Here is a 24,867-nt window from a genome sequence, read left to right as displayed (position 1 = left end):
CAGTTACCTAATTTGAATATATTTTCTGTGGATTTCAGGAAACATACTATGATAATGTCTTTTTTAAAAAAAGAATCTTACTATAACAATAAGAAGACAGTGATTATACACAACATGTGAAGATTCATTTATGAATTATTTTTCCCTACTTCCCCAGTTTTACTTTCAGAGGAAATTTTAGTTTGATGTCCATAACAAGTATACAGGAGACAAGAGAGAGCTTTGTGTAGGGTTATGTTACTAAATCCAAATGAGACTTGGCTTGTGTGAACAGTAAATCATAGCTTTTTGGGGTGATGTGCGTTTCAAAGAAAAATGCTTTTTGTTTTCTGAAACACTTTTCTAGATTATAGTTGTCCTTTATGTGGTCTAGTCTTTTAATTTCAGCTCTGTATTTTATGCTTAAACTGAGTGTGTTTTTGTTGTCTACATCACTGAAACCTTTGAGTAAAAAAGTTTTTTTTCTGGCCTGTGAGGGTCCAAAATTTGAATAAGAATTCAGGAAGTGGTTCTAGGAATGATTCTTGTGTTGCCAGAAATGCTGATGTGTTGGCATTGCATTAACATTCCCAAAGCTGTCACAAACACTAGCTAAAAGTAAAAAAGTGTCATCACCACAGCTGTGCTTTGACTCCTGAAACTAGTCTCGTAGTCTTCTATGCCCCGTGCATAATCATAAATGCTATTGAGACATGAGAATCAGTTTTCTGTACTATGCAGCTGGTGACCCACTCATATTAAGGTCTTTGGAGCTGAGTTAGGGCTGTTTGGCAGAATTGTCCTTTTATCATGGGTGACAGTTTAAGTGAGAGAATGCTGCTGAATGAGGTTGTGAATGAAACTTATTTGAGTTAGATGATAAAAGCAGATGTAAGTTGCATAAGTGTAAGTTGCAGATGTGTAACTTGGAAGAAATGAGCATTTGTCCCAAGAATATGGACTGGAATAAAAGAACAACAGGGAGGAGTATGAGTAGGGAGCTGAAATGGAGCTATGAGAGTAATTTAGAAAGGTAGGTTAGACAGATTGGTCATAGGCCTGAAATACCACATTAAAGAATAAGAACAGCTGAAGAAAAAGATGAAATGTTCCCCTAGGTGTCTGTTCCAACAACACAGAGATCAGTCTCATCCCTTTCTGAACTGTGGGCCTCTTTGCTGTAACTCTGCTCTTCCATATTTTGTTTTGCAAATTCCTTAAAACATCTTTTGCACGTGGAAATGGTATTCTTATTTGCCAGTTTTGTTTCTCTTAATAAGACAACACTTTCTCCTTAGGTAGTAAAAGCACCTTGAAGGATTTGACTTTTTCCCCTTTCATTTTCAAATGTAATATTTTAATATACAGACCTTAATACCTCTTAAATAATCTAAAACTCATTTGAATTTTTAAAGCAAACCCTCCTATTCATCTCAATTTTATCAGCTCACTTTCTAAAATTGCAGTTATGGAAAAAGATTATGATGTGATCTTGATCATGATGTGATCATGATGTTATCTTGAGTACATTTAAGACGAAAATTCAGAATTCCAGTGGACTAGAAAAGCATTACCTGAATGCATGAACTTGAATCTGACAGCCTTAGAATAATGGGAAAGACCCCCTAAGTTAGAAGTCTACTTCTTCTTCCTTACCTGACCTCCTCATTTCATCCTTATTTCTCTTTTACTCTTTCTGCCCTTCCTTCCTTCGTTTGTCCTTTTTATCTCCCTTCTTTCCTTCTACCTGTCCACCACACATCTATTATTTAAAACAGGATTTATGCACGTAATAGAACAAAATATTATACATGATAGATGTTTTAAAAATAGTTCCAGAATCTTTGGGTGAAGGAGGGTAGGCTGCATTTTGAACAAGCTGTAAACACTTGATTCTGATTCAGATGATCCAGAAATTGCAATTTCAAAAACACTGAAATAAAAGGAGGGACTAGTATTTCTTTGAACAGTGAAATTTGTGCATGCAGTTACTTAGTATTTTTAGTATATATTCATAAATAGGAAAGACATGCCTAATAGTATGGTATTTGTAGCTTCACAAGATTGTATGCTCAGGTATATCCTGTACCCTTCAGTATTTTCTTGCATTTGCATTTCTGTGTAAGTGTACAATAATCTAAAAAATAAAGCTATTCTCTTCTCCCATATAAAGGCCTATTTATAGGTATCCTCCCATCTGACAAAAAAAACTTTTAATGTTTTAGAAATAAGCAAAAATTAGAATGTGTGATGTAGATGTTAATTCTTTTTATTTGACTTTGAATTTATTTATTTGAGGATACTAGTATTTAAAAGTCTTTTCCTCTATCAAAAATGAGTCAGTTAGAAACATGGCTGGGAAAGTATATGATTCGATGAAAATAGTCTATGTGAGTGGATCTCTGAACTGGTTGTATGTTAACCCATCTGAAACACTTACAAAACTCTACTGAATTAAGGTTTTGTACATAGTTGAAACTTTCAAAAACTTTTTATTAAATACTTACATTGGATTCTTGGAGAGTACTGAGAAAATGGATTCCTTGATGCTTTGATTTGAATCTAATTGTAATTGCTGTCTCCTAGGATGGAAAGAAGAAATTTGACAAGGAAAGTGAAAAATACTACTCTATTCTTGACAAGCATTTGAATTTGTCTGCAAAGAAAAAGGAATCTCATTTGCAAGAGGTAAGCTTTCCCCCATTGAAATGTGGAAAAAAGCATTAATATTAATTCATATAAAGTCAGAATTTCCTGTTTTTTAGTAAAATGACAGTGACACTAATCAATTTGATTGAACCCACTGTGGACAGGGCTTTGGACACATTTTACCACTTAATATTGGTGATTCCAAGTAAAAGATTAGTGTTTCCTATCAATTGAAAGGGTTTCAACAAGATTTTTTTCCCCTCTTCTTCTTGAATTTTTAAATATAAATTTTAAAGAGGTAAGTCCTGTCAAGAAGTTCATTTTACGTTAAGTTGTAAAAATCTGTGCCATTGCTTTTAAAGCTTTGGTTCAAATTGGCAAAAAAGATATATAGGTATATACTTTAAAATTCTCAGTTACTTTCACTTTTCTTTAAGAACAAAAGAGCAGGAATATTCTACTAATATTTTACTAATACAGTCTACTTTGCTTTGTCTGAAGTATATTCTGTTTTATTCCTTCCATTGGCAGCATTGTAACTATAATTTGTAAATTCAGCAGTGGTCATGCCTTTGAGGAGCAATGCAATTCCATTTGTGATGGTGGAGCATGTAAAAAAAACAAGACTCCCTTACCATTGGCATCTTAATAATTCTCAGAGCATACAGTGGAGTGAGCAGAGAGTGGGGAGCTGTTGAGGTAGTTCACCCAAAGCTCACGGCACCATTCAGAACCTCATGGGCAATCTAGGTTCATTCCCAGTCTTTCTTAGTGTCTCTGTCTTCCTCCCTCTTTCTACTTCTGGGTAACACAGTGAAGAACCACTATCAGACGTGTCATCTTGATTCACCTCATCTAACAAAGCCTTTCTGAATTGTTTTTTGCACTGCTTTTTACATTCATCCTGGTCCTCTGTCCTTTGTTCTCCTTATCCCTTTTCTTAATTCCCCTACTTTGAAGTTTGTCCACAGCTCATGTTTAACAAGTTACAAGTGTTAAAATTTCCAGAGTCCAAATGGATGAGGAATATTATTTTGGCATTTGATTCCTTTTTATTCCAGAATATTTATGTTACTGTTGAAGATATCCTGTTTCTTCATTTAAAGCTGATCCATATTGGGAAAATTGGTTTTGCTTGATATTTATATATGAATTCATTATAATCTTTGTCCTCATTATTTATGCATGCTTTGTGTACAGTTCTAGTCTTATGCTAAGGTCATGTGACTGAAGTGAAATGTAAGATGATCTGCCATTAACAAAAACTAGATTCTATTTTAAATTTCTTAGACATTTTTACTTTTATGAGGATGTGGCATTACTTATTGTAATTCAATATTCTGTTTATGTGTTCCAAATGTTTTAAATCCTCATACTTCTCTTTATATGTTGCACTACAATAGACGTTAGAGAGAAAGTAGAAGGAAGCCCCCATAATTGTCATCAGTACAGTCATCTGCCATACCAAGGATTTTGGCCAGGTGCCATTTAAAAAATTGATTGCCTCAATTACAGTCCTTTCGATTCTTGGTAAATATGAGAAGCTACCCTTAGAGAAGACATGCCTGAAACCTGCTCAAAGAATTGGTAACTTTATCATAATTGTTAAGTCCTTTAGAGGTTATGTTACAGTTTTTCCTGACAATTTTGCTTGGTATGTAACTTTCTTTACTAGTGACCATAGGCTATAGTTTAATAGAATATTCGTTCTGGTTCTGTGTTTAGGCGGATGCTAGAAAAAAGACACTTAATATAGTTAGCAATATCTTCTTCCTCATCTCATTGCACAGATGCACAAGCATGTATACACTTCTTTGCCAGGAGGTACAGCCCTTAAAACAACACAACCTACGTTGTGTAAGTTGTCCTTAGGGACATATAATGTGAGAGGGGAAAAATATGAGTTGACATTTTTCCCTTCTTCTCCTCTAAGAATTAAAACTATCACAGGGAGACGCTACCAGAAAAGCATTTAACATATAATTAGGTGACATGGCTTAAACGTCATTTGTTCCTTTCCAGAGCAGCTTTGGCTCTTCCTTTTGGCTCTTCCGTCAGCACCATGATTATAAGCTTGTTCTCAAAAAGATCCCTTTGTGCAGTCTCACCTGCACAGCTAGCTCTTTATTCATGTTGCTCATAGAAAATAAGTGGCTGACCATTTTCAGAACAGACTTAAAAGGTCATCTTGTGTTGACAAAGCTCAAAATCCATCAGTTAGACAAAAGTCATTGGATTAAACATTTGGAGAGTTGGGAACAAATTTGTCAAGATTATAGTAGATGGAAAGAAATCGTGTTTGATATGTGAGTACATAATTCCTTTCTAAAGTTAAATAAAAGGAATAAATCATAAAAGGAATATAGAAATACCTGAATGTATTAAAATACTCTATTTCAAAATATATTGAACAAAATTAAAATCCCAATACATAGGAAATTTTTATAACATGATAGGATAACCATTTTTTATATGACACATTTGTAAATCAATAAAAAAATAGAATTGATCAAAGAGGAGCTATAAACTGTAACAAATACTATCACAATGCTCTATGTTTGAAATAACACAAATAATAAGATGGCATTTTAAATTCACTAAAAGATAATAACCATTGTTGTTAGAAGTATCAGAAACAAGGCATACTTTGTTCTCCTGGGAACATAAAAGTATTTACTCGTTACTGTTGTTTCATTTTTATGTTAATATTTGCAATATAAAATAGTATTGATTTTGGACAATTGAAACATGCGCATAACATATCTTGACCATTTTCAATCCCATAACCATTCTCCCTTACCCACTCGCTCATCCTGAGGTGAATTTGACCTCATATTTCAGCAAACCTGAACAGTGTCAGGTATTTGAGGTTATTTCTATTGACAGAAATTTACCCAAGAGAACTGCATAAAGATTATATAAATACTGTACAAATACACAAATTATTCATAATGTAAAAGTTTCTAAACATCTGAAATGACACAAAAGAATGATCAGGGTAAATATACAAATATAGCTGACAAAAAATGGAAGGTGACATGGCTGTTAAAAATTTCATTGAGAAAAATCATTGAAAGACATTGGGAAATATTGTTAGATTAAGCAAGGAAAAAAAATAAATTTTAAGCTGGGATATACAACAGTATCTCAGATTTATTTTAAAGTAGATGTGTGTGTGTGTGTGTGTGTGTGTGTGTGTGTGTGTGTTATATGAAAATACTACGTATGGGGTTGTAATTCTTCACATTTCTGTGCAATAGTAATGAATAATAAACACCATAATGTATATTTATTGCTTTTATGTAGGAAAAGAAGAAAAAAGTAAAATGAAAAATAGATTCCCGTTAGAATTCTGTATCTTAAGTTTCCACACACCACTAAGTGTTCTTTTGACAAATTCTTCTTATCCCCCACCCCTTTAATGAAGCAAATTCCTTCAGCTCAGTTCTGGGACCTGTGTTCTTACCTAGCCATTTATTTCCCTGAAGTCTCTCTTCCTTATTCTCTGTAGTGTATCCTAGAGCATGGTTATGTCTGGCCATTCTGTATTGTTCAGAGTTACCAAGGCTTTAGATTCTCAAATCTTAGTGACACATGTGATACTTTACACATCATTGTCTTTCCCAAATTTCCTCCTATTTTTCATTTCCTTGACTATCTGTTAATGTTGATATTGTTTGTTGTGTCAGATTCATTTTTATCTTTTTCTTTGCTTCTCATACTCATATCTTTCAATCTACCCTTTTTGTGGGGGATGTACTCGACATTTAACCATTACCAAGTAAAAGCTCTTATGTTCCCATGTACGCAGTTTAATCAGTGAACTCACCACTATTCTCAGTTAATCTCCTTGAATACAACTTGGGTCCTTATCAACATCCTCAAGTTTTTGTACCGCTATAGGTTGTAGTCTATGTTAGCTATTCTAGCTAAACTGTAATTTCTGATTGACCCAAACTGAACATTCAGTCACATATCTTTTGATCAACCCAGAGGAAACTTCTGACTTCTGGCTGTATTCCTTCACTCAGACTCTTCTCATTTATATCTCTACCTATTGTAAACCTGCTTATTCTTCAGAAGCTGTCGTGAACCTTTTGTCCTCAGGGAATGGTTAAACACTTATCACCTGTGGCTCCTCCTCCTATTTTGAATCAAGGTAGTTTATTGTAGCTTGTTGGAAGAATTTAGATACCTATAGAACCATGTAGTTTTCCTGTGAAAGTAATTTGAGTTCTTGGTTTATAGTCACGTTAGCCATGTGAACAACAGTGCATACGTGCTCTAATGAAAAAATTATTATTAGTGCTCCCTTTTAGTTTTAAAGTCATCCCAGTTTGAATGATAAACCATATCACTAACCTGCTTATCAAGTACCAAATATATAGCACCAGTTGCTAGCAGATACATAAGCAAGTGTTCAGTAGTAGAATATAGACTATAAGCCAATAGTAGTAGAATATAGACTATATAGACTATAATGGCTTATAGTCTATATTCTAGATATAAAAATGCCATTATAAATCTAGTACTGAAAAATAACTAAGTTGTCACATTCCGTCAGCACTGTACACTTGGGATGGCCTGTCAGAGCAGCTTTGGTTTATCAAATTTCAGTTATCTAGGTTGAAGGTGTTGGAAAACATCTATAATTGGCAATTGACAAGAATCATTATTATTCTTCTTTCTTTGTACCCTGCCCCTTGGCATGGGGATGGGGGCAGTGAAATAGTACTGTGCATAGCAAATACGTTTCTGAAAAAGTGACTTCATACTCCTCTGTCATGGTTCTCAAGATTTTCACTATGATTGGTGATTTTCTAGAACATACAGAATGCAGGATATAGTTGTATTCATAGCTGGCTATGTTTTATTACAATAATAGTATGGGGGGAAAAAGCAGGAAAAGGAAAAAAGTGCTTGGAGCAAAGTCTGGAAGAAACCAGGTCTAACTTCATTAATCCTCTCTTCGTGGGGACAAGTGGGACATTCTTTCTTCTCCCTGCAGCAAACAGTGACAGCACATGTAAAGTGTTATCTTATCAAGAAAGTTTATGAAAAACTCACAGCTCAGAGTTTTGTTGCAGGATTATCACTATGGTGTCTCCCTCCTTGGCATTTACCCAGATTTCACACACTTGAAAGGAAGTGTTTGACGTAAACCATATTGTTTGTACAGTTCAGGCATATGAGCTATTCTTATCAACTAACACTCCCCATCTCGAATTCCCAGATGTCATCTAAGGACCAGCTTTGTAAAATCTTTCAAAAGATAGCAGTCCAGGCCTGCTGCTGTATTAACTGTTATCTATACAACCTGTTGATTAGAAACTACCAATGTGAACTCTAAAGGTATTGGAGTGTTACAGTTTCTTCAAATATCTGAAGCAGCACAATTTATGTCATCATATTTGAACATAAATATCTTTAAAATAGCTTGTAGAATAGAAGGTTGCCTTAGAAACTGAAGATATTCTTGTATCTTTTTCATCCATAATGTACTGAAGTTTGCTCAGGAGAGCCCATTTTTGCTTCTTTTTCCAATTCCTGCATTCAGTGATAATGACTTTGTGATTGAAAGTTTTCATTTGGGGATTGTTTATAGCACAGAAACCAGCAAAAACTGCAAATAGGTTTTTCTTCCTAGAAAATCAGTTATTAAACATATATACCACCATCTATCTCTCATTGCTAACTTAAATTTTATTCATATATATGAATAAAATTTAATATGAATAAAATTTAATAATGAATAAGGAATTTAATAAAATTTAATATGAATAAAATTCAATAATATATATATATAATTAGTTTTAATAATATATATGAATGCATTTCCTCCCTCAGGGGAGAAGAGAGACATGGCTAATACAGTCTGTAGATTTCTTTTTTCTTTTTATGGTTGGTGTCTTGATCTTTTCTGAACAATCTATGAGAACTCAGAAATCATTTATTCAAATTTTCCACCTGTTTTGTATAGTTTTCACATGTATTAGTTAAAAAACTTGAAATTATCAACTTTTAAGCCCAAACGAGTTGCTGATAATATTGAATTGTGTGTAATTACTGGTATATAAACGCACAAGATTGCAATTATTTTTAAAGGAGCTTGAAATGAAAACTTATGGTGTGCTAATGTCCATGTCAACAATCTTCTTTTTCTTCCAAGCTTTTCTTTTGTGAAATTATTATTTTACATGTCTTCCAAGTTGTTTTCTGTTCTCTAATTGTAAATGGACACTTTGGTAGCGCAGAGATCCTATTCTTCTCGACTGATTTTAGTCATCTCAGCTGTCAGGTAGAAGCTGGAGCAGTAAACTGTGTTTCTCTGCTGAACTAAAGTCATATTCCAGGCATGTATTTGAGAATGGTATTGGGCAAGAAAGATGAAGGAGATATAAAGTCAGAAAGAAAATGAAATTCTCTCAGTAACACTCTCCCACACTTTATCAATAGAACCTTACTGCAATTAGAAAGAATGAATGTGCCTGACATTGATGGAGCATGATTCATCAAGTTAGAGCTTTTGAATGTTTTTTTTTTCCTTTTCCTTTTCCTTCTTTTTTTTTTTTTTTTTTTTTTTTTTTGGTTTTGCTCCCATACAGTTTTTCCAAGATTGTACTTAGTGGTGCAGCCCTTCTGCTTAATATTCTCAGATACTTCTCCCTCAGCTGAACCCAAGTTTGCTATTCAGGACCCAAGCTATTTCATACTGTGATACAAATTTCACTTTCCCTACTTTACTACCTGCATTTAGCCTGCAGAAAAACTGTCAATCTCTTTCAGTGTTTTTCTGTTTTTGTTTATTTTTACTTTTTCATGTGGATGACTCATGTCATTTTCTGTGTTTCTGTGTTTCTTGACTCCATATACTGTAAACTCTTGTGAGTAAGGGCTATAATGATTGCTATGTTAAATCTTCCTGCAGAATTAGTTTCAATAAAAATTTCACAGTACAGTGTTAATTGGCTGTCTTTATACAGAACCATTGGTGATTCCTCCCTATGCCATGCTTTGCCTGTTTCTCATTCTTTAGGCAGATATACAGATTGACCGAGAACATCAAAACTTCTATGAAGCATCATTGGAATATGTCTTTAAAATTCAAGAGGTTCAAGAAAAAAAGAAGTTTGAATTTGTTGAGCCGGTAAGTTTTTAATTCCCTATAAAATAGTAGGTAAGCTCAAAACAACCTGTAAAAGAAAAACTGTAGAATGATTTTCCATTGAAAAGTATGATCTGTAAAAATACAAGTGGAATGGGCAGGGATGAGTAGCTAGAGAACAGGACACTTTTAGAACAGTAAATTCTTCTGTAGGATACTTTTGTGTCATACAGTTGTCAAAATCCATAGAATATACAGTGCAAAAAATGATCCTTAATATAAACTATGAATTCAGTTAATAATTTAGTGTTGGTACTGGCTCATCGACTCAATAAATCTGCCACAAGAAGACAAGATATTAATAATAGAGGACATTGTTTGTGGGAGAAGGTAGGGATTCAGGAATAGGAAAGACAAGAGGTTACACAGTGAACCCTCTATATTCTCTGTGTAGTTTTTTGGTAAACTTAATCTACTCTAAAAATAAGTTAATTTTGAAACTAAAAAGTAAAGAATAAGTATACTCAGCAGTAATGTGATCCCTTCACCAAAGCTCTAGGTGAGCAAGAAAGACCTGAGGCTCTCTCTCCCTTTGTTCCACCTCCCTCTCTCTGCATAGCGAGATGTGCCTGACTGCTCTTATGGAGTCATTTCTTTTCCTAAGTGAGTAAAAATGAATGATTCTCTCAACATGAAGTGCATCACGGAGAAGAACAGGTGGCTGGTCTTTATAAGTGTACTTCATTTCCATAGCATTTTTTTCAACCATCCCCTAATACATATAATGTTACACAAATAAGCATCTGTATAAGGTGGCATCTATGATAATTAGAAGTAAACTAGAGTCAAGGTAGTCTTCTGTTACAGACATAAAACTATATATCAGTTCCCATTAGAAAAAGAGACAGGATTAATAAACACAGAAGCAATAAGTATATAATTTAAGCCATTCTTCGTATGTCAGTCTTTAAAATATCCATTTATAACAAAACAAAATACTTTGCTGTTACTTTAGTAGGAGTAGTAGCAAGAAGGCACAGGAGACAGCATCATTTAAAAATATATTTTACATAATTCATTGTTCTGAATGGAAACCCCCAGTTGGTGCCCTAAAGATAGTAAGTTAAAGAGGAGAGCCTGTGGAAAATATTGCTCCCTGTCTGGCTTCAAGACTGTTTGGCTAGAGTCAGTGCCTCTCTCCTTTAAACTGGGTACTTAGCAAGTTTGTAAGACCATACCTGATCTGGAAAGATTAAGGAACTGGAGGCCATAAATCAAGATGGGGGATTTAATTTTTTACCTTGTGTTCAGAGTAAAAGGCTTAATTCCAAATTCTGTTTGTTAACTATTGCTTAAATTCCTCGGAATAAATTGGTAACACGTAGTAGAACCTTGAGGATCTGATTGAATTTTATATGACTTGTGAAGCTCACTGCCAGGGTTCATGGACCATGAGTCAGCCTAACAATCCTCCTTGCAAGACTTAAAACCTCTCTGATGATTGTTCCTTGTCACCTTGGTTAAATCCTTCCCCAGAATCCAGCATGGTTTTGAAGCCACACTTCTTGCCAGCAGACTCCTTCCCTACTGCCTACCTCCTGGTATTTCTGAACTTGAACTCTTTTTGTTACCAACTGTCAGACCCCATAGTTCTGATACTTTCCTGCATGTTTTTCCTTATGTGTTCCCATTTCCTTCAGACACTGCTCATTACTGTGTTGTTACTTCTTCTCACACCTGCAATGATCTTTCAACATCTGTGTACCTCTGTCCTTTGTGGACAGTGCTGTGAGTTCACCTTTTTCATTGTCTAAGTCTCCTTATATCCTATTTTGTCTGGGAACAGTGAACTAGACCATTCTATAAGATGACATCATATGTATAAAAGATTATAAAAGCATTTGCTCACAGGTGGTAGAAAGAATGATAAGAATTTATGGTTTCCTGTGAAACCATAGCAAAATGGAAACTACCCTTCAGCTGAAATGTGTCTTCTTCCATTCCACCTACCTTACTTCAAACTGGTATTCTGATAAATCTTCTGTGACACATAAGATTCCATAATCAACACCGGTGTTAAATTTGTACTCCCATAGTATTTTCTTGCCTGATATATTTTTTCCTTGTACAGTATCAGGCCAATCAAAATAGTATTGCCAGTTTATAGTCTCACTCTCATTTCTATCCTTGAAGACATATTGTTAGAGTTTCATTTAATTTTCATTTTAAAAATGAGTTTATAAATGGGATTATTGAAATTTTAACATGCATGTTGATCTTACACATTTCCAAAATAGTTTGAAAGGAACAGTTTTTTAAAATTCCAAGAACAAAGCTCACGAGAGCTATAAACTCGCACTTTAATATATTTTAACATTTTTGCAGTTTTTATTCTGAATAAATTCAGTTTTTATTTGCTTTGTTGCAGATTGCAGAAATTTAACAGTGTCTCCTAATTTTAACTTAGATTAATTTATCAAATAAGCACTAAAGAAAGCAAATGTCCTAGGTGTAAAACCTGTCTCTTATAGATTATAAAATATAGAGAATAAAAGTAGAGGGTGATGATTCACATTAAGTAATATTATTTTATGATGATATATTTGAGAAAACTTCACATTGTTTCACTTATCATCACTTGATAGATTTTTACTATTATGAATAATGTTCATGTTCTTATGTAGATACATGTTTTCACCTTAATTGCACTACAGTTATGGAATTATATACTTCTATGTTTGATCATTTGAGGAACTACTAGCCTTGTGCTTTTCATTTTACATTACCACTGGAACTGTAGGATGGGTTCAGTTTTTCCATATCCTTAACCAGATTTACATGAACTCATTTTTTTACTTTAGCCATCTGTCTTTATTAGCTTCTCATCACTAGGACAAAATACTCAACAACCAAGCTTAATCTTATGGAGCATAACATTTTTTTTTGTCAGAAAGGCCATAAATGTGGATATGTCAAACCCACATTTATTCTTTAGAATGTTTCTTTTGATGAATTATTAATTATAACCTTATGAGTTTTGTTGCATTAAACGATGCATGCTTAGCAGGCAAAAAAAAGGCCACAAAAATAAAATGTCATGAATATTTATTGAATATTTAAAAAGAAATCAAAATTTTCAGCATTGACTGGTTTTTGGTGTACGAAATCTAAAAAAGAACAACAGAAATAAATTCCTGTATGAAATACAATGAAAATACCAGTATTACTCTACAAAAAATCTTTACTGATCACTCCTAAGGTTGTCTTCATCCATGTTCCACACATGCATATCACTTACATTGACAACACATGTATTTTGCTTTCTTGGCCTTTTTGTAGGACATACTTGACATCTCCCTGTTTTGGTGTAGGTTCTTATGATATTATGCAATGTGTAGTTAACATGAACATAAAATATCCACTAAATACTGAATTTTTAATATATAGTACACATTTAGAATAAACATTAACATTTTCCCATCAGCTGCTTACAAAACCTAAGATAGCACATCAAAAAAAAAACCAATAATCTATGTGGAGTATAATGTAAACACAAACAGAATACTCTTTGCCTCAAGTGTCACTCCACGGCAGTCTCCTCCCGTGATACCTGCGTGTTCCATCCATCCACACATCTTGCTTTCACTGAGAACACATGTGCTTAGCTTTCCTTTCCTATGTGACTGGCCATTGTTGCCACCTCTCTTCCTGTTTTGCTAGGAGCTTTGTATTGTGTTATACAGTGTGATCTTATAGGGAAATAAGATACCAATGAAATGTGTACTGAGTGTTTAGAATAGACATCAACCTTTTCACATCAACTTTTTACAACAGGTAATATCAAAAAGAAAAACAATGAAAATGCCGATAGAACTTTAAAACAAAAATAATTTCGCTTCAATTGTCACATCCAACACAGAATTCACACGTGAAAATCACATGTTCTGTATATGTATATCACTTATGCTGATCACATATTTGTGTTGTTTTCTTGTCTTATACAGCACAGTTGATGTCTTTTTGGTTTTCTTATTGTCGTAGCAGGTCTATGGGATGCTATATCTACCTGTTCACTTGTCAGCTGATCAGTGTGCTCCACAGTTTTGTTACATAGTTCTCAGGCAGAAACATTTTGTTTTTCCTCTGCTATAAATAGTCTCTTATGAGTTCCAGTCCCAAACTAGGAAGGAAATTTCTCCATAGTATTTCCTACCTGTTCTTTTCTTTGTAAACTACCATACTGTTTATGTCACATGTTTCAGGTCAAGTGAAACACAACCATTGGTCAATGCTTTGTTTTTCAAGTGACATCATAGTTGCTACGTAACTCGTTAACAACATCTACTCTATCTTTGATTTTGTTGTAGAAAGTTTCCATCTCAAGCTTCCATTTTGTCTAGGTTTTCCTATCATATTTCCTTCAGGGTGCAATCTTGACATCAGCAGTACCAGTTTGCTTTTCTTTGCCATATATGAGGCCAATGTAAATGTTTCTGTAATTTTACGGCATAATTATCTGTTTTAAAATTGCAGCATTTCATTTGGAATTTCTGCTTTGTTCCTGCACACAGTTCTATGCTGGTCAGTTTGTGCTTTGTTCGCAAATGTAACAATCAATTAGAAACTGCTAAATCAATTGTTGAATGTCACATTTTGATTAGTTTGGGAGATGGGAGCAACAAATCGGTTCACACAACATCATTCAGTACATAACTATACAAATAAAGACCTGATGGATGAGTTCCAGGATAAATTTCTAAATTGAAAGTGTAATGTCTCTTCACATCTACAAGGACATAAATTTAATGTCCTTTCCATGTCCTGTATTTTGACCCATCATTTTTCCATAAGTCTTATACATTCCTGCAATTAGAATGCAAAATCCCTGCTAAGTATGGCAGACCTTTGGATGCTTTCAGTTCAGCCAGTAAAGTGTCATAACAAATACATTTTTGAATGTGGCTACTGGTCTAAACAGAACATTTTACTTCTATTTCTGCCTTTGTGTATTTCATAGAGTCTTGTAGCATTTTGTCTGTTAAAAATTGCCAGCAATGATTGCAGTGCTTGCACTCTGTCCAATACATTGGACCACCACCGAGAGCCTTAGTATATTTTTGGAGCTAGGTCTAACATTGCACCATTCCATTTAGTTACAGGACAATTTCACAACATTGCAGCTAGCCAAATACATATACCTACATTGCTGTTTTCATCATCTGAATCAAGGACTTCTGCATTCCCGATGTCTGTGTAGTTGATTCTTGTTCCATTTCACTGTCACAGAACTTTGGCTCACATGGCTATTGTCAAAGTCGTCATCATCATTAGCTTCATCATCACATAGCCACACCACTCTTCTGCTATGAAAGCATATATTTTACCATAATGGATCATCTTCATCATTCATGCACAAGTAATCTAATTTACCTTTGACCTCTTTCAAAACTTATAAAATCTAGTCTTTCATGAGCTATTGTACTGATCTGAGCTATTTCTACAAAAAAAAAAAATCAAAAGAAAACTTTGTATAAAACAATCCTAGAGTGGTGTTGCTCAGGTAAACATATGCAAAAACTGTTAAACAGAGCACCATGTCACTAAAAATCCTTATTTGATGCTTTTACATCCATGCACCCACCTTGCCTTTCATAGTACCAAATGGATAAACACAAAGATTGCCTCCTTTATCCCTCAGACAAAGATGTGGAAGTGAACAGTTGGCTACTTTTATGCTAAAGTAAAAATTTACAGTAGAGAAGTAAAAGGTATGTTTGTGAAATCCAGTGATACGCTCTCAGGAGGAGCAAATTATTATTGCCTCACAAGTCAGTTTATGTTTGGCTGGCTCAAAAGCATTGCAGTGGAAAAGGTGTTCAGCCTATAGTAAGTAGCCAGGAAGCAGAGAAAGAGAGAAGGAACTGGGGTCACAAATGTACCCTACCTGATGATGTGCCCATAACTCATCTCCTGACAGCAAGTCAGCTGTGATGACCCCAAATCCAGTCATCTTCCAAAAGTTCTGTCTAGGAGCACATGAGCCTTTGGAGATCATCTAGATGTAAAACCAAAATAGTCCCACCGCTGACCCCCCAAAAGACTCATGTACATCTCTTTAATACATTTCATTCTTATCTCTATAGTTCCATCATTGCTGAAAAGTCCAAACCCAAAGCCTTTTCCAAGTCTCAAGGCAAACTCTTTTCAATTCCTGTAAAAATCAGAAAGTTAAGCATTTCCAACCTATGATGGCACAGGATAAAAATTACCATTGCAAAAGGGAGGAATAAGAGGATAGAAAGAAATCAGACTGAAGCAGGACAAACATGAAATCCTGTAACTCTGTGTCTAGAGCATGTTGTGGTAAGACATGAACTCCGAAGGCCTTAGGCAACTTCATCTCTAGGGAATAACCCAGTTGCAGACCTCATGGCCTCTCTGTTTGCATGGCTTCACTCATTGCCTATGGCTTCCCTCAGCAGATATTTTACATTTCTGGCATCTCCAATTTCCTGGTATCTTCACTGCATTTTTGGTTTCCCTCACAGTTTCATGTGCTGCCCTGTCAAGGACACATTTCTTGGCTGCCCAAGCCCTTCCACCATTCCCTTCTGTTTGTTGGCAGCCACGTAGTGAACTGCTCACCTCTACTATGCTGTTCTTCTGTCTTTTTTGCCTTGGAATTAGCCAAACATGGTCTGAGCCATTGCAGATGAGAGAAAACAAAAACAAAAACTCTCCTCTTTTAAGTTGTAGATGTTGAGTATTGTGTCTCAGCAAACTCATTAAATTCATGGAAATGACTTAAGACACTGTCCTAGAGAGTGTAAAGTTACTCCAATTTTGATTTGTATTTTTTTGATGATTACTAAGTCAGTTTTTTTTCAAGTTGCTAATGTTTTATGTGTCTTTTTTAGAGAAATGTCTATTCAGATTATTTTCAAACTGAGTTGTCTGTTATTGAGGTATAAAATTATTATGTATTCTAAATGTAAGTCCCTTATCAGATAAGTAATTTATAAATATTTTATCCCATTCTGTTAGTTTCTTTTAATTTTCTTTATAAGTTTACATTAAACACAAGTTTTTAATTTTGATGAAGTTTGTCTATATTTTGTTTTTGCTTGTGCTTCTGATATATATAAGAATACATTGACTATGAGTCTAATATTTTTATGTATGTAATAGTTTTTAAAAATTGAGTCTGTGATCCATTTTTAGTTACTATTTGTCTGTGATATGGGGAGTCTAACTTCATTCTTGTTCATTGTTAAACATTCCCAGAATGTTTCTTGGTAAAGACCATTATTTCTCTGCTGTATGTTTTTTGTTTTATTTTGTTTTGCTTTGCTTTGCTTTGTTTTTCTTTCTTATCCTATTCTTGTTGATTTATTGTATTTTATTTTCTACTGTATGTTTTTTAGAGTTTTGTCAAAAGTAAGTTGACCACAAATAATGAGAATTTGTAAATCCTTCAATTCAGTTTTATTGATTTATATGTCTGTTCTGTTGTGCCATCACACTGGGATGACTTGTTACTTAGAAGTAAGTTTTGAAACTAAAAGTATGAATCTTCCTACTTTACTTTTAGTTTTGTATTGTTAAAATTGTTTCGACTGATTAGTGTCCTTTGTAACATCACATGAATTTTAGACTCAGCATGTCCATTACTACAAAAGGTTAGCTGGGATTCTGACAGATTATTTTGAATCTCTGTGTCAATTTGAACATTATTACTGTCTTCTTAGCATTAGTTTCTCTAGGCTACAAGTATAAAATATTTTCCATTTATTTGGATGACTTCTTTACTTTCTTCAGGCTATGTTTTGTAGCTTTCAAAATAGATGACTTTATGCTTTTGATAAAATTAATTCCTAAATATTATATTTTTACTTGAATGGAATGCCTTAAATGTTTATACTGTTTTCTTTCCAGTCTGGAAGTTTTGTATTTCTTTTTCTTGCCTAATTGCCCTGACTAGCACCTAGACTAGCACCTACAATATTAGACAAAAGTGTCAAATCTTTGTCTTATACCTGCAGCTTTTTAAGTATGCTGTAAAGAGGATTTTAACTACTGAATGATTTAATTTTTTTGCCGGCTGAAATGTATGCTGTAGAGCTTCAGTGTGATCACTGAATTTTGTTTGGCAGCCTTTCTTACTGCTTTGATAAGGGTACTGCAAAGTCTCCTAGAAGTTGACTGTACAGTCTCCCATCCAAGCACACACTTGAAGTGTGATAGCTAGGGTTTGCCCTGTGCGTTTGAGACATCTCTGCCACCTTGGCGTTTTATAAGTTGAAGAAAATTATTAATTGATAGTCACCAGTCAGTAAAGAAGGTAAGGATAAGGAATAAATCACACTGTCTTGCTAGGGATTGCAACCCAGTTCTTCCACCACGTTTGGGCAGCTGGTGTCTGGAATTGCTATGTATGCAGCTGCAGAGTTCTTCCCTCACTCTCATGCCAGCTCCAGCCCTTTTTTTCAGCACTTGCTTTTTCCTCTGCCTTGTACAGTATCACTGGCGACTGTGGCCCCTTAAAGCTTGAACCTTTTTTGGAAGTGCCACACCTGTACTGCATTTTGTTAATTATCTGGTGATTCAATATGAATATTTGTTCCTTTTATGACTTTTAATAGGCTCATTTTAAAGATTACTTTAAAGTGCTATATAAACTTTCACTTTTGGTCAGAATACTAATTTTGATCAGGGCCAGTAATTTGATTCTAAACCTCTTGGAAAAGTTAAAGTGCTGTATAAAGGTTTCTGAATGATAAAAAGGACTTCTTAGTATCAAAACCTAATCTGTCTAGCATTCAGACGCTAGCTACTCAGACACTTTGACTGAAGAAAATGATATATGCAAAATGACATATGCAGTTTTTAAGTTTTCAGTCTGTCCTATTAAGTCCTATTGGTTTAACATTATGGAGTTTGTCAAGAATGAAATAAATGAGTATTTATCCAAACCTAAAAAAAAAAAAACTTTAACTCTGCTGCCATCTAGAGATAGTTGTTTCATATGCATGCTCTTTATTAAATTCCCCAAAAACTGATCCCAAAGATGATATGGGACAAAAAGAAGTGTGTTCTTTGTATATGTTTATGTATCTTCAGTAGAGTAGTACATTCCCTAGTGGTTGCTTAACATTTGTTATGAATTTAAAACATTTCATTTGCTACTAAGTTGATTCTGAATCCTGCTAGATTATGCCAGTAGGTTTATTTTCATCTTGATTGAAGCTGTTGCATCTTAAAATACTGAGGATGTAGAGTAATCTGAATAAAAATGGAGATGCCAAAATCATACTTCTAAAAATAAGATTAAGAATTTAACAGCAAAGCTCAATGGAGAATATTGCTTTCTGATAGTGTGTATCAAAATACTTTCATATCAGAGTTTTAGTTTGGAGACTCACAGGCTGCTTATCACAACTGCAGCATTAAAAGAAGCCCTTCATATAAGGAGGACTGTCTCACAGGTAGTCAGGGTTCAGTAAAGAGTACTCAGCATCTTCTCTATATGTCTTATCTTCTGAAAGTTTATATCACTCTAGGACTCTAGAGCATCAAGCCAGCACAGAACAATTAAAATATGTTATAGACCTGCATGGCCTAGGGAGATCAACTGAACATTTGTTAGATTTTTAAAATAATGTTCTGGTTAAACTTTGAATAGTTTATTTCCTGTTTCTGACACATCAAGGTGTTTCAAATGTCTGGACACTCAGAATAGATTAGTTGTTTTGTAGAAAAATTTGCCACAGATACTCTGAAATTGTCTTCTTTGTAAATTGTATTAACTTTGTACCTATCAAGATTTTAAAATAGGATCTACTCTATATAGCATCCAGTTTATAGCAAGACAGTTTAATTGTACAGTAGTTCTAAATGCTAAGTCATGAAACAGTACTCCACTAACAACTTGATAAATGTTTTGATATGTAGAGCACTAGTGCTATGGATTTGTTTCTAAAGTGTTTATTTCATCTTTGAAAAGCTCTAAATATGTATACACAAAGTTTAATTAAAAATATTTTTAATCCTATTTTAAGTTCCAGTTTGGGTTAGATAGGTTCCATTAAGGTAGACTGTATGTCTTACTGGATAATCTGTCAAATACATTTGAGCATAATTTTTAGCATAATCTATGGAATATTTAGTTTTGAGAGTAATTATTAGTTGATATAAAATTTAAGGGTACAGTAGTATTCTAAAATGGCAAATAGTAGTATTCTAAAATGGCAAATAGTTTTGTCATGTTATTAAACTGTTTCTTGTACTGTTGGACAAGAGGAAAAATCCTTATGATACAATAGTATAACGATTCGAAAGTGTTCACTTTTCAAAATGAACAAAACTTTGTATGAAATCAACTTGTTAATAGAAAGAGAAGCATTATGTCATTGTTCCTCAGTACAACCAGTACTTACCTATTGAAAATCATAACACACCAGTCAATGCTTAGCCCACCCCCCCACCTCCCACAGAGGAAGTGGTGGGATGATATTTACATATTAAAATGATTTCAAATTGTGTTTCTAAAATCATTGTAGACATATTAAAGATTGTAGAAGAAATTAAATTAGTGGATGAATATGGAGTAAAATCTCATTGAATTAAATTTAAAAATTAAAAATCTTTTCCAGATGTAGCATACTCCATATGAACATGTCATGTGCTCTATAATGCCATAAACAGCCAGTTTTACTTATAAATAAAAATATAAGCAGAAATGAATTTGATGGAGAAGAGTATTGTGGGTAATATTTTTTTCTTCTAAAGAAATTTTATTGTAATTCTGTTAGCAAAGACCTATGTTGGAGACCTATAGTATATTTTTCGTGTGGTGAACTCTTGTTTTTTGATTTCTTGCTAAACTGTTCTCTGTTTAACACCAAATACTGCCACCTTGTGGTACTCTTCTTATTTTCAAATTTTTTTATTCCATCCCTTGGGTGTTTTTACCCTGTGACTTGTCTTGCACATTCTTGCACTAGTGTCACCACCCTGTTTTGGAGAGAAGCTCTTCCACAGTACAAACTACTTCACTTTAGTCTTTAGACTCTTTTGGTGGTCTGTTGTAGGTATTTCTTTAATGTATTTGAATAGTTGAGTATGACAGTTGCTTGTGATATATTTAAAAATTAAAGCACTGTCTACCAAAAAAGAAATAAAAGTTAGTGATGTGGTTTGTTTTGTATGAATAATTCTGTTGTCTGCCTTGTGAAGCAAAAAGTTTGAAATTTTTTAGTTTGAGGAAATAGAATGAAATATAATTTAAATATTTCACATTTAAGGGTAATCCTTAAGGAAAAAAGTTCTCATTTTTTAAAATCTCTCTTTGCAGCTTTTGTCATTCCTCCAGGGTTTATTTACTTTTTACCATGAGGGATACGAACTTGCCCAGGAATTTGCACCATATAAGCAACAGCTACAGTTCAACTTGCAGAATGTAAGACTACACCTGTTTCTACTGCCTTTCCTCAATGGAGCTAATGACCACAGGAGAACTCAGTCATAACCAAGTCAGACCTTAACAGTCTTTCAACAGCTTGTCAAAGCATGGTAAAACTTCAGTAATTTAGAAAAGCTACTGTATAAATATATGTTTTCCAAATGCTATCTAGAAGTAAACCCCCAAGAAGCCCACTAAGCTTATATTAAAACAGTTTATACTAGCAAATTTTATGTTGCTTTATGTGTAGACACCTCGGAATTTGAAAATGTTTGCCTTTTTTTTGGTCTTGTCACTAGTTTACTGAGTGATATAAGGATGAATAAACTCCAGACATCACTTGTATAGATGACTATAGTTAGTAATAGCTTTACACTGTATTCTTTGAAGTTAGAAATTTACTAAGAGTGTAGAACTAAATAAACCACACACACGCTATATATTTGTTATATTCTCACCATTGGGACCAATTCCCACAGCTTAAAGCAGGAGTTTATTTGTCTCACAGTTTAAAGCGAATTCCTCCCAAAGTCACCTGCCTCCAGGAGAGGATGGCTTGTAGAAAGGCCTTGAAAAGGACACTTCTCATTCTCTGGCAGCCAGGAAACCAAGAGAAAGGAGGGAAGACGACCCAGAAGTAAGAATGTACCCTTCCAAATCAGGATGCCAGGAACTGACCTCCTCTGACCAGGTCCCAGCCACAGCAGCACAGGTAGCTGCTGAACTCATCAGTGAATGAGTCAGCTGACAAGTGCAGTACCCCTGTGATCCAGTCACCTTCTAAACACATGAGGTTCTGGGGACATGTTTAAGACCTGTTTCATAGCACATACAAATATGGTCATGGATATGCTGATTACTATAATTCTGGGAATCATTTACAATGTGTATATGTAGTAAAGCATCGTGTTGTATGTCCTAACTATATATAACTCATATTTGTCAATTATACCTCAAAGCTGAAAAAATACTCATTGGCCCAAGGCAAGTCCTCTTTGTTCATAGAATTAAGTTTCTATGTTTGTTAAATGATAGTAGTATATTTTAACACTCTAAGATATCTCTTTCTGAAATATTTTATAAAATATGTGGTATTTATTATCAGATAATAGGATTTGAATGTGGTTTTGAAACATTCAAAGTAAACTGCTTTAAAGCATAAATGGGAATTATTTCCAAAGAACTTATCTGTCTTACCAGGTTTATTTTGTTAAGTTGTCTGATCACACTGTTTCCTAGTTTAACAATCCTTGATTTTTCAGTTAATGAGCTACACTTACATTATAGGAGGAAAATATCTTCGGCCATTTCCATATTGCTAAACCTGACTGAGGATAAATTGTAATTCCTGCATTTTTTTCTATAACTGAAATCCTGAGTGTCTAATAATTTAACCAAAATAATTTAAGAAACCTTCAGTTAATTTTATTAAATAACGTGTTTCTCAGGTCATCTGATTCTTGTCATTATAGAGATGTTCAGTAATAAAATGCAAAGTTGGAGTTTCCCGTAAAAAAATATGCCCTGGTTTTATTCTACTTGAGTGTTGAGTTTTAGCTTTCATTTAACTTAGGTTTTGCAGCAAAATCAGTCTTACCCTTAATTCATTTCCATTGTTTTTCAACATGAAATTCACTTAGAATTAAATATTAAAAGGAATATTAAGTAGGAAAATTTTAAGAGCCAATGTATTTTTATTTCCATGTTAAATGCAATTATGTTTAGATTCCTGGAATTCAGGAATGGAGAAAGAGGAAGAAATTGGAAAATAAAACTTGAATCCTTGTGGGGTGTGTGTGTGTGTGTGCGCGCGCGCGCGCGCGCGCATCCACACGCGCTGGACATTGAACTCAAGACTTCACACTTGCCAGGCAGGCACTGCACTGCTGAGCTAGATCCCTGGCAAAATTCTTGTGTTTGAAAGAGAAAAATAGCAGAAAAAAAAAAAGTCACAGGAAAATTTAACGTGCCTTGAGATTCAGTTCTTGTATTATGGGCCATAACAAGATCATGATTTTTATATTTTTAGACATGTACAGTATTGTGTAAGATAATGTGATTTGAACAAAAAAGGTGTGTCATAACAATTTCTCTAGCTTAAATAAACTTGCTCTTAAATGTGTAAACCATTTCTTGGAAAAGAAGTTAGAACTTAGACCTGTATTCATTTTTATGAATCAATTTTAGTAATCATTTTGTTATTTCTGAAAATCAAACTATGTGATATTTTTTTAAAAAAGCTTTTGAAACAAAGATGGGAAATTATTTCCTTGATTTTCGTAGTGTCACTTATATCAGAAAGCATCATTTTTTCCCTCTGAAAAGAATTTAAGTCAAATGTATCTCCTTTTTACATTAGATGTTAGAGAACTCAAAACTACATTTAATGAATCTTACATAGTTTTAATTTTTAGTAGTATGAAAATAAGAAAGCCTTCCTTCCTTTTGTACATTCACACATAAATACAACACAAAGACCTTCAAAGGAGAAAAAAATACAGAAATTCATTCAAGGAAGTTTTCACTAAAATAATTCAAACTTAGATTAAAGACTTACCATCATAGCATCACAAATATGTTTAATAGTGCCAAAAGAATCAGAACCACCCTTCATGCCATTTGTGCTTTTGAAACTTCAGTGGGAAGGTCTTTAAACTTGGTAGGAAATGGTGAATGAAATTCTTGTTTCTATCTACTCAAGACAAGGAATAATTTTGAAAGTACACGACAAGAGGTAGAGCGGTTAATGCAGAGGATGAAATCAGCCAACCAAGATTACAGACCACCCAGCCAATGGACTATGGAAGGCTACCTTTACGTCCAAGAGAAACGTGAGTCAAAAGGCACAATTCATGTCTGTAGTGATGATTAGAACATAACATGCTGCCTCTTTTAGATATGGCTTGGTTGTTACTATTTTCTTCACTTAGGAAGACTGACATACCTTACAGCGTTACCATATTCAGAATAGTCTGCTTTCCCGCCATTACCATGACCACCACTTCCAAAGTAGGGAATTTTTTTCCAGTTTTGGTATCAGGTAGTGTAAGCTTGTACTATGTTGCTGAACTTGGAATTTGCCATCTTTGCTGACATTATGTAGCCTCAGTTCAGCTTTAGAATTTAATTGTGATAACTCAATTTAAAGCTTCATGGAAAATTGAAAATCAGAGCCTTTATGAAGATGAATCATTCTGGCAACTATAATAATAGTTTTTTTTTTTTTCCTCCAGCAGCATTATTTCATTTAATTTTGTGTTCTGCCAGTTTTCAGGATGAAAATTGGCAATCATGTCATGTCACATTGACACTCTTTACTTCCTTGGTTTAGAAAATTAATACCAGACCCAATAGAACACTATCATAATAGCCTCATGTTAAAAAATTTTTCCTCAAAAAATTAATAAAAAGCCAGTCAGGCATATAAAGCTAGTGCCGTTTTTGCCTCTTAGCTGTCATTAAGTAGAAGCAGTTTGAAGATTTTTACTAATTTAACTTTATTTAAATAAGATATACTATAAAAACTTTTCATACTGTTTTATGGTCAAGACACTGTTTTTAGATCAGTCCAACATGTTGTTTTTATATCAGTGCCTTTGTAGAATAGAGTCATGTGATTTTGTGGCTTTGTTGAATTGCTACAAATTTGAAATGCTTGTTCTTGTTTTCTGTA

The 24,867-nt window shown here is 34.0% G+C and overlaps 1 protein-coding gene across 4 annotated transcripts in view; it reads left to right on the top strand.

Annotated features, from left to right (window-relative positions):
• The window catches only part of Arhgap42 (Rho GTPase activating protein 42), a 239,955-nt gene that overhangs the window by 171,119 nt on the left and 43,969 nt on the right, over nucleotides 1-24,867 (top strand). For 3 of the 4 annotated variants that reach the window (XM_063256192.1, XM_003472736.5, XM_063256191.1), the window contains 4 exons: nucleotides 2,566-2,667; nucleotides 9,665-9,775; nucleotides 21,087-21,191; nucleotides 23,896-24,025. In XM_063256192.1, coding sequence (XP_063112262.1) covers nucleotides 2,566-2,667; nucleotides 9,665-9,775; nucleotides 21,087-21,191; nucleotides 23,896-24,025 — 448 coding nt within the window. The remainder of the gene's footprint in view (nucleotides 1-2,565; nucleotides 2,668-9,664; nucleotides 9,776-21,086; nucleotides 21,192-23,895; nucleotides 24,026-24,867) is intronic. The other variant, XM_063256193.1, reaches the window with a different exon arrangement.

The sequence above is a fragment of the Cavia porcellus genome, unplaced genomic scaffold, assembly GCF_034190915.1.
Source record: "Cavia porcellus strain 051 isolate PalLab524CR breed Dunkin Hartley unplaced genomic scaffold, mCavPor4.1 scaffold_9, whole genome shotgun sequence".
Lineage (NCBI taxonomy): Eukaryota > Metazoa > Chordata > Mammalia > Rodentia > Caviidae > Cavia > Cavia porcellus.
This window is presented reverse-complemented; position numbering and strand designations above follow the sequence as displayed.